The sequence below is a fragment of the Podarcis liolepis genome (assembly GCF_965112155.1).
Source record: "Podarcis liolepis genome assembly, chromosome: 10".
Classification (NCBI taxonomy): Eukaryota; Metazoa; Chordata; class Lepidosauria; order Squamata; family Lacertidae; genus Podarcis; species Podarcis liolepis.
In genome coordinates, this window is record NC_139562.1 from 33589426 (window position 1) to 33607474 (window position 18049).

General features: G+C 44.1%; 1 protein-coding gene across 2 annotated transcripts; it reads right to left on the minus strand.

The window, feature by feature from the left end:
* Positions 1-929: 929 nt before the first annotated feature.
* On the minus strand, positions 930-16035 carry LOC310687548 (uncharacterized protein). Of its 2 annotated transcripts, XM_083462767.1 has the most exons (14): positions 15818-16035; positions 14370-14655; positions 13469-13620; positions 11788-11847; positions 10681-10966; positions 10239-10390; positions 7825-7869; positions 7237-7326; positions 6480-6765; positions 5580-5734; positions 3612-3897; positions 2568-2719; positions 2138-2181; positions 930-1153 (listed from the first exon to the last, which is right to left on the minus strand). In XM_083462767.1, exons 1-13 carry the CDS (start codon positions 15894-15896, stop codon positions 2144-2146), a joined length of 2067 nt encoding a protein of 688 aa, XP_083318893.1. In that variant the 5' UTR covers positions 15897-16035; the 3' UTR covers positions 930-1153; positions 2138-2143. The 2 variants fall into 2 exon arrangements, with proteins under 2 accessions (XP_083318893.1, XP_083318894.1); XM_083462768.1 differs by lacking the exon at positions 7825-7869 and having other exon boundaries at positions 15818-15990.
* Positions 16036-18049: the final 2014 nt, after the last annotated feature.

Genomic DNA, 18049 nt, shown 5'->3' on the forward strand with positions numbered 1-18049 from the left:
CCTGTTTCCAACCCAAGAGTAAAAGTAGGGTGGGAGGCATGCAAGATATTTATTTTATCCTGCCTAGCTAAAGACAGCTGAAACTCTGCTGCCGGGTGGTTTTTGGAAGGCTGTCAATATCCATTCAACTTTTTCTGCAACAGAGTTCAAGGCTAGCAGCTTCAGTTCCTGAAAATCAACATTATTTGACTGTAGCAATATTTATTCAATGCCGAAAGATGTAATCTAATCTGGAAAATAGGACAGCCTTGGGAACAACCTGACAGACCTGTTTGCAAGTTATGAACAGACTCAATCAGTTTACGAGAGAGAGAGAGAGTGTGTCTCTTTTATCAGATCAGTTGGCAGCTTTGTGCAACATAGCCATAAAGGAGAAGGAATGGCAGTTGAATGGCAATAGGAAGCAAGGAGTACAATCTGTGATCTCAAAAACCCATTGCCTACAGTAACCTCCTCCTCCAACCAAGCTGACTGGGGCTCCTGGGGTTGCAGTTCAACATCTGGACGACACTCAATAAGGAGAGTCTGGTCCACAGCCAAGCTCAGTGGTACAACCATACCCTTGCCTCACCTGTTGGGCAGAATCACCATTTTGTTCATAACAAATGTGTTTTTGCCACAAGAGAATAACATGGCTGGTTTTCTCCCATGGGCCATGGTGTGGTTTCATGTGTTCCGTCTCTGTTACAGTACATTCATATATTGATCCAAATGGACATAATGGTCTGACTCAGTCACGAAGGCCTTTCAAATCTGAGATTGCTTCCCAACAGCTTTTACTAATATGTCTGCCATTTTAAAATTGTTTCTGCTGGGTATACAACCACTTTGAAAAAGTGAGAATTATGACTATTTAAATAAATAAAGTATGTAAGAAAAATCAAGGAATACGTTTCCCCATCTTGTAACAGATGAGACACCCAGCCACATAGAGTTGCAAGTTCTACTGTTTATTTGGGATTTCAGCCTATAGATGAGTAGCAGGTGAGTTTAGCAGTCATGGAAGGAGTTGACATCCCTCTGGGTGCAGGTTCTTCTAGACAGCCAGCCAGGGTTCCTCCTTGTTAGCACTCACGAACGATAATTTGTGGTGTCTTTCTACAAAGGTAGGGGCCCTTGGTTTCACAATTTCTGCTGTCCCATGCAATGTAATCTATGCGGAAAGAAAAATAAGGCAGCTGAGATACCAGGGTGATTTGTGGGTTGCAGGATCTGTGCTCTCCTTGGGATGCAACCTCCCAAGGTTGTTTATTTTATGCATTACATGTTTATAGCTACCCATCCACAAACATTCCCTGGACAACATACTGCAAAATATTAAACATGCAATATAGGTTATTAAAACTAATATTTAAAATATTAACTGTCTTCTGTCTTATTAGAAAAGTGTTGTTCACTCCACAGCCTTTTAAGGCTCGTTCACACATTCATGTGGGATGACCACAGCCTCAATTATTTACTTTCTTTTGAAATAATATATACTGTATATTCCGCCTCTGTATGAATTATCCAAGGTTACCTACAATACACAAGGACTACAAACAGCACACAATACAAAAAACAACAACACACACATAGGGTTTTCTGCCTAATAAAATAAACTCAAGAGAGATAATGATATGAAATTCAGCTGGGAGCAGTCCTTTGCAAAGCTTGCAGAGTGGAAAATTGTCTTCTTTGCCTATCTGAAGCAATAGAACATTACCAGGTCTTCTTTGCTATATGGAAGGATACATATGAATGAAACAGCTGTCACACACTAAAACCATGGACAGATATATACCACCATAAAATAAATGTATATATCACCATAAACACAACGTTTGACAATAGAGGCAGTTCTCTGATTCAACTCTTGAGGTCTTTGTTCCTATAGGGAAGGATACGACTGAAGTGAGATCAGCATAGCCTAAAACTCCACTTCCTCTAGGTTGGTAGCTCTTAAGCATGTGAAAAAATGGTGCCAATTTGAAGCAAGCCTCTCAGCCAAATTTGGGGAATCTGTCTGAGTGGAAGCCCAAAACTTCACCCAAAATTCAGTCCAAGGCAGAGTTCAGAACCAGTCCTTGTAGACTTCTGCAAATATTGGGGGTGGCAGATCTTTTAGATCTGTGAATTTAAAGAAAAACGAACTTACTCTCAATTATGCTTCTTCCTTTTCAGATGGGATGTCTGGATGTCCTGCAGAATTAAAGATGGGAAGCTGATTATATGTGTTTACATCCAAAATCAGAAGTGTCCAATTTTGACAACATCAAGCTTCCTCAGATGATGAGGGGAAAGGGTCCCCATCTGCCCAATCGCCACCTGTCTCCTTAGGGCTGCTCCTTTCTGGCTGTTGAGATAAAAGTCCCCGTTTGCTTTTATACTTTCTGCGTTTCAAATGCGTAGGTCTTGACTAGAAGCACAATTGTTTTAGAACAGTTTAGTGCTGAACTCATGTTACATGCCTAATGCCAGCAATGCTGAGCCTGGTGCTCAGTTATCAGCAAATGGGGATAGGCCTCAATTGCACCACTAAGGGCTTATCCACATTTCTTATCCACCCAAGAAAACTTTTTACTCACCAGATGAATCCACCTTCACACCAAACACTTGGACTTCACACAGGGTGAGATACTGAGTGCCTGGAATGGTCAATGTTACATACTGCCCTTTGAATCCTCCACAATTGTAATTGCGGGTTTCTCCAGCACCTAGTGAGGTGATAGTGGCACACCTTGAAAAAGAAATCCATTCATGTTAATACTATTAGGTGACTGAAGGACACCATCAACTGCAACATGATTTATGCCAGGAATGGCTAACCAGTGGACCTCGAGATGTTGCAGGAACCCAACTCCCATCAACCCCAGGCCAAAGGTCAGGGGTGATGGGAGTTGTTGCCCAGCCACATCAGGATGGCCACTGGTCAACCTGATCCACACTGAAAAGAATAAAAGATACAGATGAATAATGGAAGATCACTGCATTACACAGATATATTTTTTATCTGTGGTTTCTGCATTGTCTCATCTTTCCCATTGTATTTTGCGTGGACAGGTGGAGTCCCCAGATCCCAAGCGGTCCCCCCCCCGTCATGTGGAATAACGACTCAAGACAACGTGCTATGGGATTAAATTGGCCACAACTTTATTAAATTTCAAATGTGGGTAGACTTTCGCTCAGGCATTGGGCGTTCTCCCTCCCCAGTCCCCAGCCGGGGACCTAGGGAGCATCAGGGTTATCCAGTGGGGGGGGGATGGGCCGGCTCTGGAGAACATACGTTCAAGCAGAGATAGCCGCCCCCCTTTACGCTGCCACTGCAGGTGAGGATTCCCAGGTAAGATCCTCCCTCTATTGTGTGGGCAGGTAATCCCTCCCCTACCTGGCCTGGTCTCCTTGACAACGCTTCCCCCAGGTGGGATTGGACAACTGACTGAGGTAGGCGGAGACCTCCAGGTATCCCACCTGAGGGAAGGCAAAGCCAAGCCTATGCTGATGGAGCCACTCCAGATCCAGGGGCTGCGCGCATCCACGCAAAGGGCACCCCCCGTTTTAAGCGGGGAGCGGTCATTCTTCTCTGTGCCTTATCTTTGCGATCCCCTTGAGAACATTCAACCGGCAGGTACCTGGGATTTGCAGAACCGCCATTCTCAAAGGAGTTGCCAATGCGGATTTCAGCCCCATCCAGCCGGTCTGCACAACAGTCTTCTCGAGTGGTGATGCTTATGCTAGACACATCAAATTCTCCCTTCAAGTCCACTGCCCACCATGGATTCGGCTCTATATCTGTGTGAGTGCATGATCTACGCATATAGTTAGTGGAGGTGGACCCATCAATGGCATTCTTTGCAACTCCTAGCTGGTTGTAGGTACTGGACTGGGATGCCTCACCTTCGAGGGCCACATTGGGAACTGCAGGAAAGGGAAAGTAATGCTCACACGACTAAACAAGAAAACTAGTTCTGGGTTTCCAGATATTGCTTGAACAATGCAGTGCCCTTATCTCAGCTTTGTAACACCCACTAGTGTGGATGCAACATAGCAGATTGTATACATCAAAAGAGTGTGTACACACACACACACACACACACACACACACACTTCAACTTGTAGCTCTCAGTAGGGAAACAAATGATTGGATAGCAACATGAGTCACCAATCTGGACGTGCCCATGGTATGGTCATTTGCTGACTCGCCCTTTTTCTTGGTTAATAGTGTGTGTTTGTTCCTATTTTACGTGATAGCCACCTTAAGTCCCTGTTAGGGAGAAATAAATAGGATAGATAGATGATAGATGATAGATGATAGATGATAGATAGATAGATAGATAGATAGATAGATAGATAGATAGATAGATGATAGATAGACAGATGATAGATAGATGATAGATAGATGATAGATAGATAGATAGATAGATAGATAGATAGATAGATAGATGATAGATAGATAGATAGATAGATAGATAGATAGATAGATAGATAGATAGATGATAGATAGATGATAGATAGATAGATAGATAGATAGATAGATAGATGATAGATAGATAGATAGATAGATAGATAGATAGATAGATAGATAGATAGATGATAGATGATAGATAGATAGATAGATAGATAGATGATAGATAGATAGATAGATAGATAGATAGATAGATAGATAGATGATAGATAGATAGATGATAGATAGATGATAGATAGATAGATAGATAGATAGATGAGAGAGAGAGAGAGAGAGAGAGAGGTGGATAGATAGATAAACAAATGTCACAAGGCTAATGGATATTGTTGTGTGCACCCCAATCTCCAAGCAGCAAGAGACTCCAGGTGTGCTGCCACTTACCCAGGGTTCAATTTCCTTGGAATGAAGATCTTTGGAGACTGTGATGTCTTTAGGATATATGGTTTTATTTATAAATGCAACCTGAGCACAAGACAGGGGGCTTCGCAGCATTAACACTTCAATAGATGTTTACTTCCATTAGGTTTCCAGGGAAGCCCTAACTCCGTTTTGAGTCCAGCACAAAGCAGGCATGCCTCTGTGTGTTCATCTTCCAGCAGCAGCCAAAACTCACACTCCAAACCCTGGCTATTGTTCTTCTACCTTACAAAGTTATGTCACTTCCAACTAGGTGAAGATGTTTACCCCAATTTGTCTCTGTGGCAACAGGGCAAACTCTTTCTTTTCTTTTTAAAAGTAATTTTTATTAAAGGTTTTCTGAGTTTAGAAAAGTACATGCATTGTCTCTTTTTCAGGTTGTGTTTTCTACAGATCAGTTACATTTGTTGTGAGACATAAGTCTTTCTAATATGAATGGCAGGACTTACCTGGCCTGCTAAGGCCATTACCTGAACAAAGTAACTGGTTTGACTGAGTCTAACCTCATATACGCAGGATCACAGATTTTGAAGGGAATCATCAACCAGACTGACCCCTCAAAGCTGTAATAATATATTCCAGCCTAGAGTACTGAGAACTTCTTATTTCAAACACCTGAAAGTGCCCATTCCCAGCTCAGACAACTGTTTCTCCAGCAAAAAGTAATTCTGCCAACAAATACCAACTCAGGTCTTTGTTGGGAAATTTTTATACATACCTGGGGGAGCTCTCCTGTGACCAAAAACTTGAACTTCACAGAGGGTGAGATATTTGGCTTCGCCTGGAATGGTAATAGTCACATACCGTCCCAGCATTCCTTCACAGTGATATTTTTTTGTTTCTCCAAAACCCAGTGAAGTGATGGTGGCACACCTTGAAAGGAAACCAGTATGTTAGCCTTAATGAGAGATTTAAAGAATACAATCAGCAACAAGTTCAATACCTGGCGGGGGGGTTAGGGGCAAGCATGAACAAGGTCTTATGCTAATGAATGCTTTATCCAATATAGGGCAAGGATACCAGTCAATTCACTAGTCAAACACTGTCACTTAGCCCTTCACTAAGCCAGTAAACTGACCAGGTACATTGGTACCTCGGGTTAAGTACTTAATTCGTTCCAGAGGTCCGTTCTTAACCCGAAACTGTTCTTAACCTGAAGCACCACTTTAGCTAATGGGGCATCCTGCTGCTGTGGCGCCTCCGGAGCACAATTTCTGTTCCCATCCTGAAGCAAAGTTCTTAACCTGAGGTACTATTTCTGGGTTAGCGGAGTCTCCTAACATGAAGCGTATGTAACCTGAAGTGTATGTAACCCAAGGTACCACTGTATTATTTGGCTTTGTTTTTTGCAGTCTTCAGATGAGGACTAGACTATGTGAAAAATGAACATAAGATTTTAGCTGCAGTTCATTCATTTTCAGCTTTGTATCCTTGTTGTTAAAAAAGCTAGTCTACTGTTAATTGTGAAAGAGTCTTGCTTATTCTTATAATAAAATTAATGCTTTAAGAAATACTTTATCATTGCTTTACCATTTTTGATTGGCCAGTTGACTAAATCTGACCAGGCACATGCCCAGTCCTAGGCCTGGTATCCTTGGGTAGCTGACATTGGCAATACCTGGGATTTCTGATGCCTCCTTCTTCATCCGAGTCCCCAACTCGAATTTCAGCGCCATTTATCCTTTCCGCACAACAGTCCCCTCGATTGGTGATCACTACACTGGACACATCAAATATTTCCCTAAGGTCCACTGTCCACCACGGATTAGCTTCTTCTTGGGTGTGAGTGCAGTGTCCACGCAAATAGTCAGCAGACGTAGAGCCATCATTGGCATGCTCAGCAGATCCCAGATCATTGAAGATGCTGGACTGGAATGCCCTTCCTTCAAGAGCTGCATTGTAGACTACAAGAAAAAAAAAACCAATGGAAGAGAGGTGTTTCCACTAATAAACAGCTTAGCAAAACTATCCAGAAGGAAAAGGAACTTGCAAAGTAGGCTCCCAAATATTAGTGGAATGAATAATTAACATTTGGGGGTTCTGTGCACACCAGGACATTGCATTCATACATACATGAGTCCTTGTTTCTGTATGTGTATTTGAGCACCTCCATCCACAAGAGGGCTTTTACCTTATGCCTCCGAAATCTCATGTTCCCATCCACAGTTGCAGGAATTGCTTGATAGGATGTACTTAGGGAAGAGTGGTTTATGATATCAACAGTAATATTTTAACATTGGCACTTATAAATCAAGTGTCCTCTGTGTGAGCATACAGGAACTCCTGGGTAAGTTTCCTATGCAATCCGTTAGAAAAATACATATACCACCAGGTCTGATCTTTCACATTCATCTTGTACTGAAGGGTTAGCTTACCCGTTGTATAGGGTTGCCACTTCTCTTTTGCTTCTTCCCATGGCTGTTTGGGTTCTCTTGGCTTTTCCCATTGTTCAATTGGTGAAGAAACTAGTGGAAGAAATCAATGTAAGTAAAAGATTAGCAATATATGACCATGATTTCAATCTGGGTGCTTTGTTGTATTTCTAAGCAAACATACCAGGAAGCAAATCTGAATGAGTTCAGTGTGAATCCAGCTCCATGGAGTAAATTTAGTTCCAAGAAAAAAATGAACTTCAACTCCCATTCTGCATGGCCATTGGCCATGCAGGTGGGGGGCTGATGGGAGTTGGAGTCCAATAAGATCTGAAGGGTCCCAGGTCACTGCCTTAAGGATTGCTGGGTAGGAAGGAGGGCTGTGCCCTGCAAGATTAAATGAGCCACCTTATAGAGGCTTAGGAACAAGAGGGACAAGTGTAGAGTTGCTGGAAGTGTTCGGTGAGGTGAAGAAGACCAAATTTACCATATTGATTCAAACTAATCAGCTAAATAAATACTGGTTGTTCATGTCTTGTATATAACGTTTTAGGCTTCTGGAACGCATGAATGTGAGGATCATTTACTGACCTTCTGCTTCTTGCGTAGTTCCAGATGAGGTCTCTTTTTCATCTCCTAGACAAAACATTTATTGAGTGTCAAAGCAACACTTCCTAGGTGATGAAAAATATCTGAGCCATGCCAAACCTTACTTAGAAAACAACAACACCAAGTATACTTGGTTGATGGGGATCACTAGTATCACAAACCCCCAAATAGCACAGAACTTGAGAAGAATTTTGTCAGTGTCCCACAGGAATATCAATGAATATAATGGGTAAGGGAAAAGGGAAGAACAGGTGTAAACATTCTAGACTGAGCCAACAATTGAAGTCTCAGCCTTGTCCTAACTAAAGTTGCCAGCTTTTTACTGGTAAAGCTCCCATGCCTCTAAGGGAGCAGGGCAGAGGTTTACAGACACAGCTTTACCCTCAGGACATCAGCATCTTCTTCATGAAGATGTTAAAGTCATCTATATGTCATCTATATGCCGACGTGGGGATCCAGGGCACAGTCCTTCAATGGCTGCGCTCGTTTCTCTCTGGTCGGGGACAGAGGGTGGCGCTTGGGGGGGAACTGTCATCCCGCCACTCCTTGGTGTGTGGAGTGCCTCAGGGTGCGATTCTCTCCCCGATGCTTTTTAACATCTTTATGCGCCCCCTCGCCCAGCTTGTCCGGAGTTTTGGGCTGGGCTGCCATCAGTATGCTGATGACACCCAACTCTATCTGTTGATGGATGGCCATCCTGACTCGGCCCCAGACACACTGATCAGATGCTTGGAAGCTGTGGCTGGATGGTTACGTGGGAGCCGGTTGAAGTTAAATCCTTCGAAGACAGAGGTCCTCTGGCTGGGACGGGACGATATGGGATTGAGGGGGCAACTCCCATCTCTTGCGGGGGTGCAATTAGTGCCAGCACCGTCCGTCAAGAGTTTGGGTGTAATCTTCGATACCTCCCTCTCTATGGAGGCGCAGATTACAGCTATAACAAAGGCGGCATTTTTTCATCTCCGCCAAGCTAAGCAGTTGGCCCCTTACCTCTCTCGCCCTGACCTAGCCACTGTGATCCACGCGACGGTCACCTCCAGATTGGATTATTGTAACGCGCTCTACGTGGGGCTGCCCTTGAGACTGACCCAGAAACTCCAGCGGGTGCAGAATGCCGCAGCGAGACTCCTTACGGGGTCCTCGCTGCGAGATCACATTCATCCGGTGCTATACCAGCTGCACTGGCTCCCGGTGGAGTACAGGGTCAGGTTTAAGGTGCTGGTTCTAACCTTCAAAGCCCTATACGGCCTAGGACCCTCGTATCTACGGGACCGCCTCTCCTGGTATGCCCCACAGAGGAACTTACGGTCCTCAAATAAAAACATCTTGAAGGTCCCAGGCCTCAGAGAGGTTAGGTTGGCCTCAACTAGAGCCAGGGCTTTTTCGGCTGCGGCTCCAACCTGGTGGAACGCTCTGTCACAAGAGACAAGGGCCCTGCAGGACTTGACATCTTTCCGCAGGGCCTGCAAGACAGAGCTGTTCCACCAGGCCTTTGGTTGGGGCACAGCCTGACTCCCTCCTTTGGCAATCTTTACAGTACTTTAGTTTATGGTTGCCATCAATTCTGATTTTAATTAATTCTTATGATGTTTTTATAATGTTGCACTATTTTAGTGTTGTCAGCCGCCCTGAGCCCGGCTTCGGCTGGGGAGGGCGGGATATAAATAAAATTTATTATTATTATTATTATCTGTTGTAAGGCAAGTGTGCATGGCTTTCCTGAGATAGCCCCCTGGCCAAAACAGGGAGGCCTAGCAAGCCTATATAGGCCTGAGGGCTAAAAATTCCTGCCTCTGGTGTACATCATCACTTGATACTGCAGCTATTAAAAGACAAAGAAGCACATTTGACATGAAGCATCCCATAGAAGGGCAGGGACGCGGGTGGCTCTGTGGGTAAAACCTCAGTGCCTAGGACTTGCTGATCGTAAGGTCGGTGGTTCGAATCCCCGCAGCAGGGTGAGCTCCCATCGTTCGTTCCCAGCTCCTGCCCACCTAGCAGTTCGAAAGCACCCCGAAGTGCAAGTAGATAAATAGGTACTGCTTTATAGCGGGAAGGTAAACGGCATTTCCGTGTGCGGCACTGGTGCTGGCTCGCCAGTTGCAGTTTTGTCACGCTGGCCACGTGACCCGGAAGTGTCTTCGGACGGCGCCAGCTCCCAGCCTCTTGAGCAAGATGAGCGCGCAACCCTAGAGTCGGTCATGACAGGCCCGTACGGTCCAGTTGAAGCGGGGATACCTTTACCTTTTATCCCATAGAAGAGATGGATTCCTCCTCCAGAGCTTCCCCTGCCATTAAAGACTTCCTAGCCTAGACATCTGCCATCCACTTCTTTTCAAGGACATCGGTCAGCAGCTCACCAAACCACAACATGAGAAGGAAACCTCCGCACTTACCCGAGGAAGATACCTTTTCACCAAACACTTGAACTTCACACAGTGAGAGGATACGAATGCCTGGGATGGTGATAGTCACATAACGTCCTTGGATTTCTCCACAGTCAAAAATGGCTGTTGCCCCTGGGGCCAATGACCTGATTGTCGCACACCTTGAATGGAAACCAGTTCGTGTGTCAGTATGAACCAGAAGTCATATTGTAGGATAGGTGAGAGGCAACATGCCTCTGAATATCAGTTACTAGGGTCAGTGACTGAAGAGGGCTGTTGTCCTCAAGTTCTATGTATGGGGTCCCAGCAGGCATGTGGGTGGCTACTACAGAACACAAGGTGCTAGAGTATTCAATCTTGGCCTTTGTCTAATCTAGCAGGGCTCTTCTTAGGATCTTAAGGAAGAAAAGTCAAGTATGACCCCTTCAATAACATCACTCTGTTACCGTACCATGGATTTGTTATTCCTCCTTTTACTGGTGAGTTTCCAATTCGGATTTCTGCCCCATTTATCCGCCTCTCACAGCAGTCTCCTCGATTGGTGATGCTAACCCTGGACACACGAAACTCTGCTCCCAAATCCACTGTCCACCATGGATTAAATTCTAGTTCTGTGTGTGTGCAGTGGCCACGCATATAGTCACTAATTATATGCCCATCGATGGCATTCTCAGGGTTTCCAAGTGCATTGTAGATACTGGACTGAAATGCTTTCCCTTCAAGAGCCACATTGGGAACTATAAGAAAGAGCAGAAAATCTTGAAAAAGTCTTGCAAGTGTTCAGGATCCAATGAGCCCAATATCGCTTAATCCCCATTTGGTTAATTTCACTTCATATACAAATATAGCAGCTCAGGAGTGTCAAGTCCAGCAGGTCTATGTGAATGTCTAGATTTACTACAGTTTAAGGTTACTATTTATCTTCTTGGGGGGGGGGATGTAATTGTTTTGATTTAGACCATGGAACTCTTTATAATCATAGGCCATTCATTGTTTTCTTCTGCACATGTTTTATTACTGACTTAGTAAATCACACAGTTGCATCCTGTATTTCTTTATTGGCAATTGTGATTTTTTTAAAAAATAATGCTTATTTCATTTCTTTTTTATGTAAGCTGTTTGCACTGAGCAATGGTGATTAGAATATACAAAATGGATCTGCAATAAATATATGAATGAATTACAAGTGCTAGTCTTATTATTAAAGTTGAGGGCCCATCAATCAGTGGGTGAGCAAATGCCTTGAATTCTCAAATCCTAAATTCATTCACCAGCATCTCCAGTTGAAGCGGGGATGGGGCATCCATGGCCCTCCAGATTGGTTGGACTCCAACTCCTATCAACACAAACCACTGCCCAATGGCCAAGGATGGATGAGCTCAGCAGCTTCCCTTGAGTTAAAGGATATCAGGAAGTAGCGCTGAGTGACTTTAAAGAACTCACATTGCAGAAATTGCTTAAAAGTGGCTGAATCATGCCCAAACTGGCATCCACATTTACAAGACTACACCACCAGCAACATTCCTTCCCAACTAGCAGTATGCAATGGTTTACTTACCAGAAGTGTTAACTTGTTCTCCTGGTGTGAGTGGCTTGTTCTTCTCTGGCTCATGGTCAGCTGCCCAAGAAATTTATAATAAAAAGAAATAAAAGGCTTAGCTGAGCATTTATCTGCTGATGTAATTCATTCAGCACAGTCTAGAGAGATTTATTTATTTATTTATTTATCCTTGGGTTCCCGTTGATGAAATTATCAGAGCAGCATGCAGAGAAAAAGAATATGTCAATCACAACAATTAAAACCATGCAAAGATAAAATCCTAAAAATTCAGCAGAGAGTATAAAAGTCATAATCAAGAGTCCAGGAAAGTGGACTTCTGGGGAGGAAACATGGTGGACTAGATATCTCTGGTCGACCCTCTACCAGCAGAGATTATGATGTGGTGATTAATGATAGCCAAGCTATAAATCTTGGTTATTGAATTATCTCTGGAGAAACAGAGATAACAGGGATTAGCTTCCAATGCTTTGAAAGGGTTGCTTTCCACACTGCAGCCCCTTCTACGCTGCATTCCATCTCTTCTATCTGACCTGGAAAGTGACACAAATGGTCAGCCAAAAACATTTTGCTATGTCTGTTTTGAGTTAGCACCCGGGTGTTAATCCAGCATCTCTTCTTGAAGCTCTTTGACATGTTTTGGGAACAGGGGAGTAAACTGTGGGATTGGAATGCCCACAGACCCTACTGAAAGCTTGGTTGCCAAGGTAACTGGAGTTAAAATGAGATAGTTGAGGCCTAAAGTTTTGGGGCACCCCAAGGAAGTTGATTCCAAAGTGGAGTCATATACATATCTTTAAATCCCATGACTTGCAACCTTTCTTGATACATGTAGAAGGATGTTTTGAAGTTTTATGACTTTTGTGGCTGTGTTTGAAACTGCTATATATTGTTCTGATGTGCCTCATGTCAGTCTTTTCTAACTAGCAGTTCTGCTGAACAACTGGTTAGCAAGGTTCTCCTATTGCAATAGCGTTAATAAACCCAGTTTCTACTGAATCTGTTGCTGTTGTTTTCTTGGCTCCATGTTTTTATTTAAAAGGGTGTTCCCTCACCTGGGAAATGAAAAACGGTGTAGAAGTAAATTCTTACCACGTGGGTGTTTTCCCAACCCTGCAGAGCAGATTTGAAGAAGGTGTGGGTCACAGGGGAGGAGAGGGGGGAAAGTTTTAGAAAATATTGTGCTGGGTTGGAATGGATTATAATGATGTAACTGTCATGGCTTCCTCCATAGAATTGTGGGGGAAATTACTTTAATGAAAGATTACCTCATATAACCCTACAGTTCCCAGGGATCTCTGGCATGGCAGAATCATAGCATTGGGAGGAACCTCAAAGGTAATCTGCTTCAACACCTTCTCAGTGAAGAAAATCTGCTACTACAGCATCCTGAATGACCATTAATGAATAAGTCAACATTATAGACATTGTGTTTCTCCTGTATATTAGGCTGAGTACACACCATCCATTTAAAGGACATACCTTCCTGTAAAGAATCTTGGGAACTGTAATTTACCTCTCACAGAGCTACAGTTCCCAACACCCTTTTATAAAATACAGATCCCAGGAATTTTGGGGGGTGGGGGGGAAAGCATGCAGTTAAATGTGCTTTAAGTACATGGGATGTACGCAGCCTCGGTCTCTTTGCACATAAACAGATACCAATATCTTTCCTACTTACCACTGGAATCTATCTTCTGACCAAACACCTGGACTTCACAAAGCGTGAGGTATCCGCCCCTTGGTATGGTAATTGTAACAAACTGCCCTTTTGACGGTTCGCAGTAAAAACTGCGTGTTTCCCCAGCATCCAAAGAACTTATTGTAGCACATCTAGAAAAGAAAAGAAAGCATCAAGAAACAGTGTTAAACAATAATTGAAGAACTTTATCAGCAAGGTAAAATCACATGAAAATTTCAGGAAAGAGAGCAAATATTTGCTATGTTTGGGGAACTCAAATAGCTAGGGATCTGTCTGAAACTTTTCCACTACATTGTTCTCCCTATGCCATAATCCTGTAAAGCAGGGATGACACAGGATGTTGCAAAAACAGAAGTGGAAATGGCCAATGTTCACAAATTCACTCCATGTGTGGAGCAGAAATCGATTCAGTGAATACGATCAGCGTTTGCTGTTTTGGCTTCTTTTAGTCCACAGACAATATACAATTGATTACATTACATCCCCAATTTGCACTGCATTTTCTTTACATTTAAATGAGTGGAGTGGCATCATAGGACAATGTAACTTATATAATTTATGTACGGAATTACATAAATTATGTAATTTAGCCACAGCGGACAGCAAAACAAAATAATGTAGCTTTTGGCAGACAGTGAACTGCAGTCCTGGATGTGACGAAAACAGGGAAGAACAGAAAATTGTACCTCATAACATCTCAATGTGTAAGACAGAGATAAGGAATCTGTGGCCAACCAAATTATTGTTGAATTCCCTACTCGCAACAGCCCTAACCAACATGGACAATGGCTAAGGATGATGGGAGTGGTACTCCAGTAACACCTGGAGGGCCACGGCTTCTTCTTCCCTGGCTACAAAGCATCTGATCCGTATACAGTACCTAGGATTTGTGGTGCCTCCTCTCTCTGTGGAGTTCCCAACTCGGATTTCAGCCCCATTAAGACGGTGAGCACAGCAGTCTTCCCGATTGGTGATGCTCACATGGGCTACTTGGTACTGTGCCTGCAAGTCTACCGTCCACCATGGATTACTTTCATAATCTGTTTGGGTACAGGATCCCTCTGTAAATACACCTACTAAAGACCCATCAATGGCATTCATAGCTCCTCCTAGCGGGTTGTAGGTGCTGGATTGTAAAGCTTCTCCTGTGCGGGCCACATTGAAGACTGAAAGAGAGAGGGGGAAAGTTTCCATTTTATTGCCAGAGGTGTGGATTAGCTCTCGTTCCTTAGTATGAAACCTTCCAGTGCAAAATAAAACCAGAAGCGTAATGATGCTGCTAAACAGATGTCATATTAAACTTGAGGTTACTGCAACACACAGCACAAAAGCTACATACTCCAACCAAATTAAAAGGTTAGTTGTGGCTAACACAGCATTTTTGTACTAACTTACCTGTCTCACTAAAACAATGAGGTTTACGTTAGTGGTACTAAAATCCCCATCGAAAACAAAGGAACAAATTAGTTAGAACTAATTCAAGTTCCATTTTCAGTTAAACTAACCCCTGAGCAGACATAGTTAGAATTGCCCCTGGAGTCCTATCAAATTCAATGCAGTTTACTCTGAGGTAAATAAGTTAGGAGTCCTTCCATTAGTGCCTATAATTATGAATTGTCACTGAAAAGTTAGCTGTGGTCCATACTCAAAAGAGCCCCAGGGGGCAGAAGCTGGTGGGCAACAGTAGTTTCCAATGAAAAGGACACATTGAGTACTTCAGGAATTTATCTTGATTCGGATTAACTACTGTTAAGAAATATTTCTTAACATAAACAGGGACCCTGATCTAAAGGCAGGCAGGCACACAGGAATCCCTACTGAAATTAACAGGATAGCAATGGACTTGTCCTTTTCATTTCCAGCATGAAGTAAGGCAGCCTTCTCTGGGTTGGTTGGTTGGTTGGTTGTTTTTTAAGATTTTATTTTAAATTATTCAATAAAACAGTAAAATGAGAACTACCGAGAATACAAATCAAGTAAGCAGAATACGGAGCCCTCTCTTAAAAGTAATTCTTAGCCCTAACCCCCCCCCCCCAGAGGACGGTAGTTCCTCCCACTCTCAACAGGAATCCTTCACTTCTCCTCCCAGCCTCTCACCTGGGAGACCGACATTTCCTGTCTCTCCCCCAGGCCTCTACCATTTACCACCCCCATGAGACTACAATCACTGGACATTAATAAAGGCCCCAGTCATTGCACTCAAAAGAAAGAACAAAAAGAAGAGAAACAAAGAAGAGAAACAGAAAAAGGAAAGCAAGGGGCAATACAAAGAAAGACCAGTGAAGAAAAATAGGGGGAAGGAAAGGCACTCAGTTCTTGGTAACACACCCTCCAACGCAGGTCGGGAAGGCAGGATGGTCAAAAGCAGCAGCGAAAGGCAGTATTTCATGTTCCTTCTTGGAACCATTGTGTCCTCTTTGTTGCAGGATCTGTAAAAAGAGGCTGGCCAGGCTCAGGAGAGAACACTTCCCAAGAGAAGCGCTCTTGATTTGAGTGCCCCAAACAGAACTGGAACGAGGTTACTGAACTCTGGTGGATGCTGCTCTCCTCCAATCAGAGAACTGTTCAAAATCAAGACCATTCAAAGGTACATTTCAAAGGTTCATTTTGTGGCTTGAAGAAATATTTGACCTGTTGCCAGTTACAACAAAATAGGGTTGACAAAGGCCAGAGTCTGAGGTAAAGGCAAAGTAAAGGTACCTCTGTTAGGTCCAGTCGTGGACGCCTTGGGGGTTGCACACTCATCTCACTCTATAGGCCGAGGGAGCCGGTGTTTATTCGCAGACAGCTTCCAGGTCATGTGGCTAGCATGACTAAGCTGCTTCTGGTGAAACCAGAGTAGTGCACGGATATGCCGTTTACCCTCCCGCTGGAGGTGTGGCTATTTATTTGCACTTTGACGTGATTTCAAACTGCTAGGTTGGCAGGAGCAGGGACTGAACAACGGGAGCTCACCTCGTCACAGGGATTCAAACCGCTGACCTTCTGATTGGCAAGCCCTAGGCTCTGTGGTGTAGACCACAGCGCCACCCGCATCCCTAGAGCCTGAGGTACATGAGGCAAAAGATCAGAAACAGTACATGAAATATGGTCTGAAATGAAAATAAATAGGAGGCCTGTTCTTTCTTTCAGGACAAAGTGACAGCAACCATTTTACTCGCATCCGCTTGATGTGCGGTCATGCACACGTTCATCACTGCTGACCTGGAGGTGGCCCGAAAATGGGGAGGAATGGGGTCAGGGCAGGACAGGCTTATGTGTGCGGGGGTCAGGAATGGAACCCCTGCACAAAATGGTCCCACCTGCATAACAAGATTACGGAAACTACATGTAGCCTCCAATAGCAAAAATAACAAAGGAGCTTCACGGTTTCACCTTGGTCCTAGAAACCCCCCTCCCATGATGTTTCTCAGTGTCCCTCTTCTGCAGCAGCTTCTTATAAGGCTTCCAAAGACAAGGGGTGGGGTAGCAGGGAAAACCCCTCTCATGATATTAGCATAACATCAAAGCAGAAGCAAAAGAAGCAAGAACACTTCTAAAGTTGGGAGAGAAATAGAATTGAGTTCACATTTGCAGGAGGAATTTACACTTTCCATACCAATGTGCTAACTGAAACACAGTCATCCTTCAAATCTGCACTTCTCCCCTGGTCCTTCACAAGCAATCTCAGGCTCCTTCGTCTAGCCTCTCATTGCTCCACCATCTTCATTCCTCTTGGTATTCTGTGAGACCAGGGGGAAGGGGAGCTGGACGGAGCAGGAGTGAGAGACTCCCTGGATTCTTCAGCAGCCGGCCTCATCTCTGCCTCTTGGCCCGATCCTCTCCAGCCTCTTCTTCTGCCTCTGAATCAGGACTGCTCTGTTTCTCAGCCTCTTCCTGCTCACTAAACCCTGATACCTCTTCAGTTTCCTTCAACTCCTCCTCCCAGTCTGCTCTCTCTTCTCCCTCTGACCACTTATCATTGTCCCACCACCAACCCCCTGGGCTCTCAGTCTGGGGGATCCCTTGGGGGTTCCCCAGCTGGTGCCTCTCACCACTCCTCTGTATCCAGCCAACCCATGTCACTTGCTATTCAGCTCAGAAGCGCAAGGTTGTGTATCTTGTCCTCCCCTCTTTTTATCTTTGCAACAGCCCTGTGAGGCATACTAGGCTAAGTTAATAAATGTACATAAGCATACATGGATGGATGGATGGATGGATGGATGGATGGATGGATGGATAGATGGATGGATGGAGTGGGTGGGTGGGTGGGTGGGTGGATGCAGGGCCCCCAATCCAGTGTTGGCATCACTGGAACTTCAGAGTCAAAGAAGGGAAATTTGAGAGAAACTAAAATGGACAGATGCACCCATCCCTATACAGTTTTAAGACCATGTTCCCTGTTTTCCAACCCAAGAGTAGATGCAGGGCGGGAGGCATGCAAGGTAATTTTATCTTACCTTGCTACAGACAGCTGGGACTCTGCTGCCCGGTGGTTTCTGGAAAACTGTCAATATCCATTCAACTTCTTCTGCAACAGAGTTCAAGGCTAGCAGCTTCAGCTCCTGAAAATCAACATTA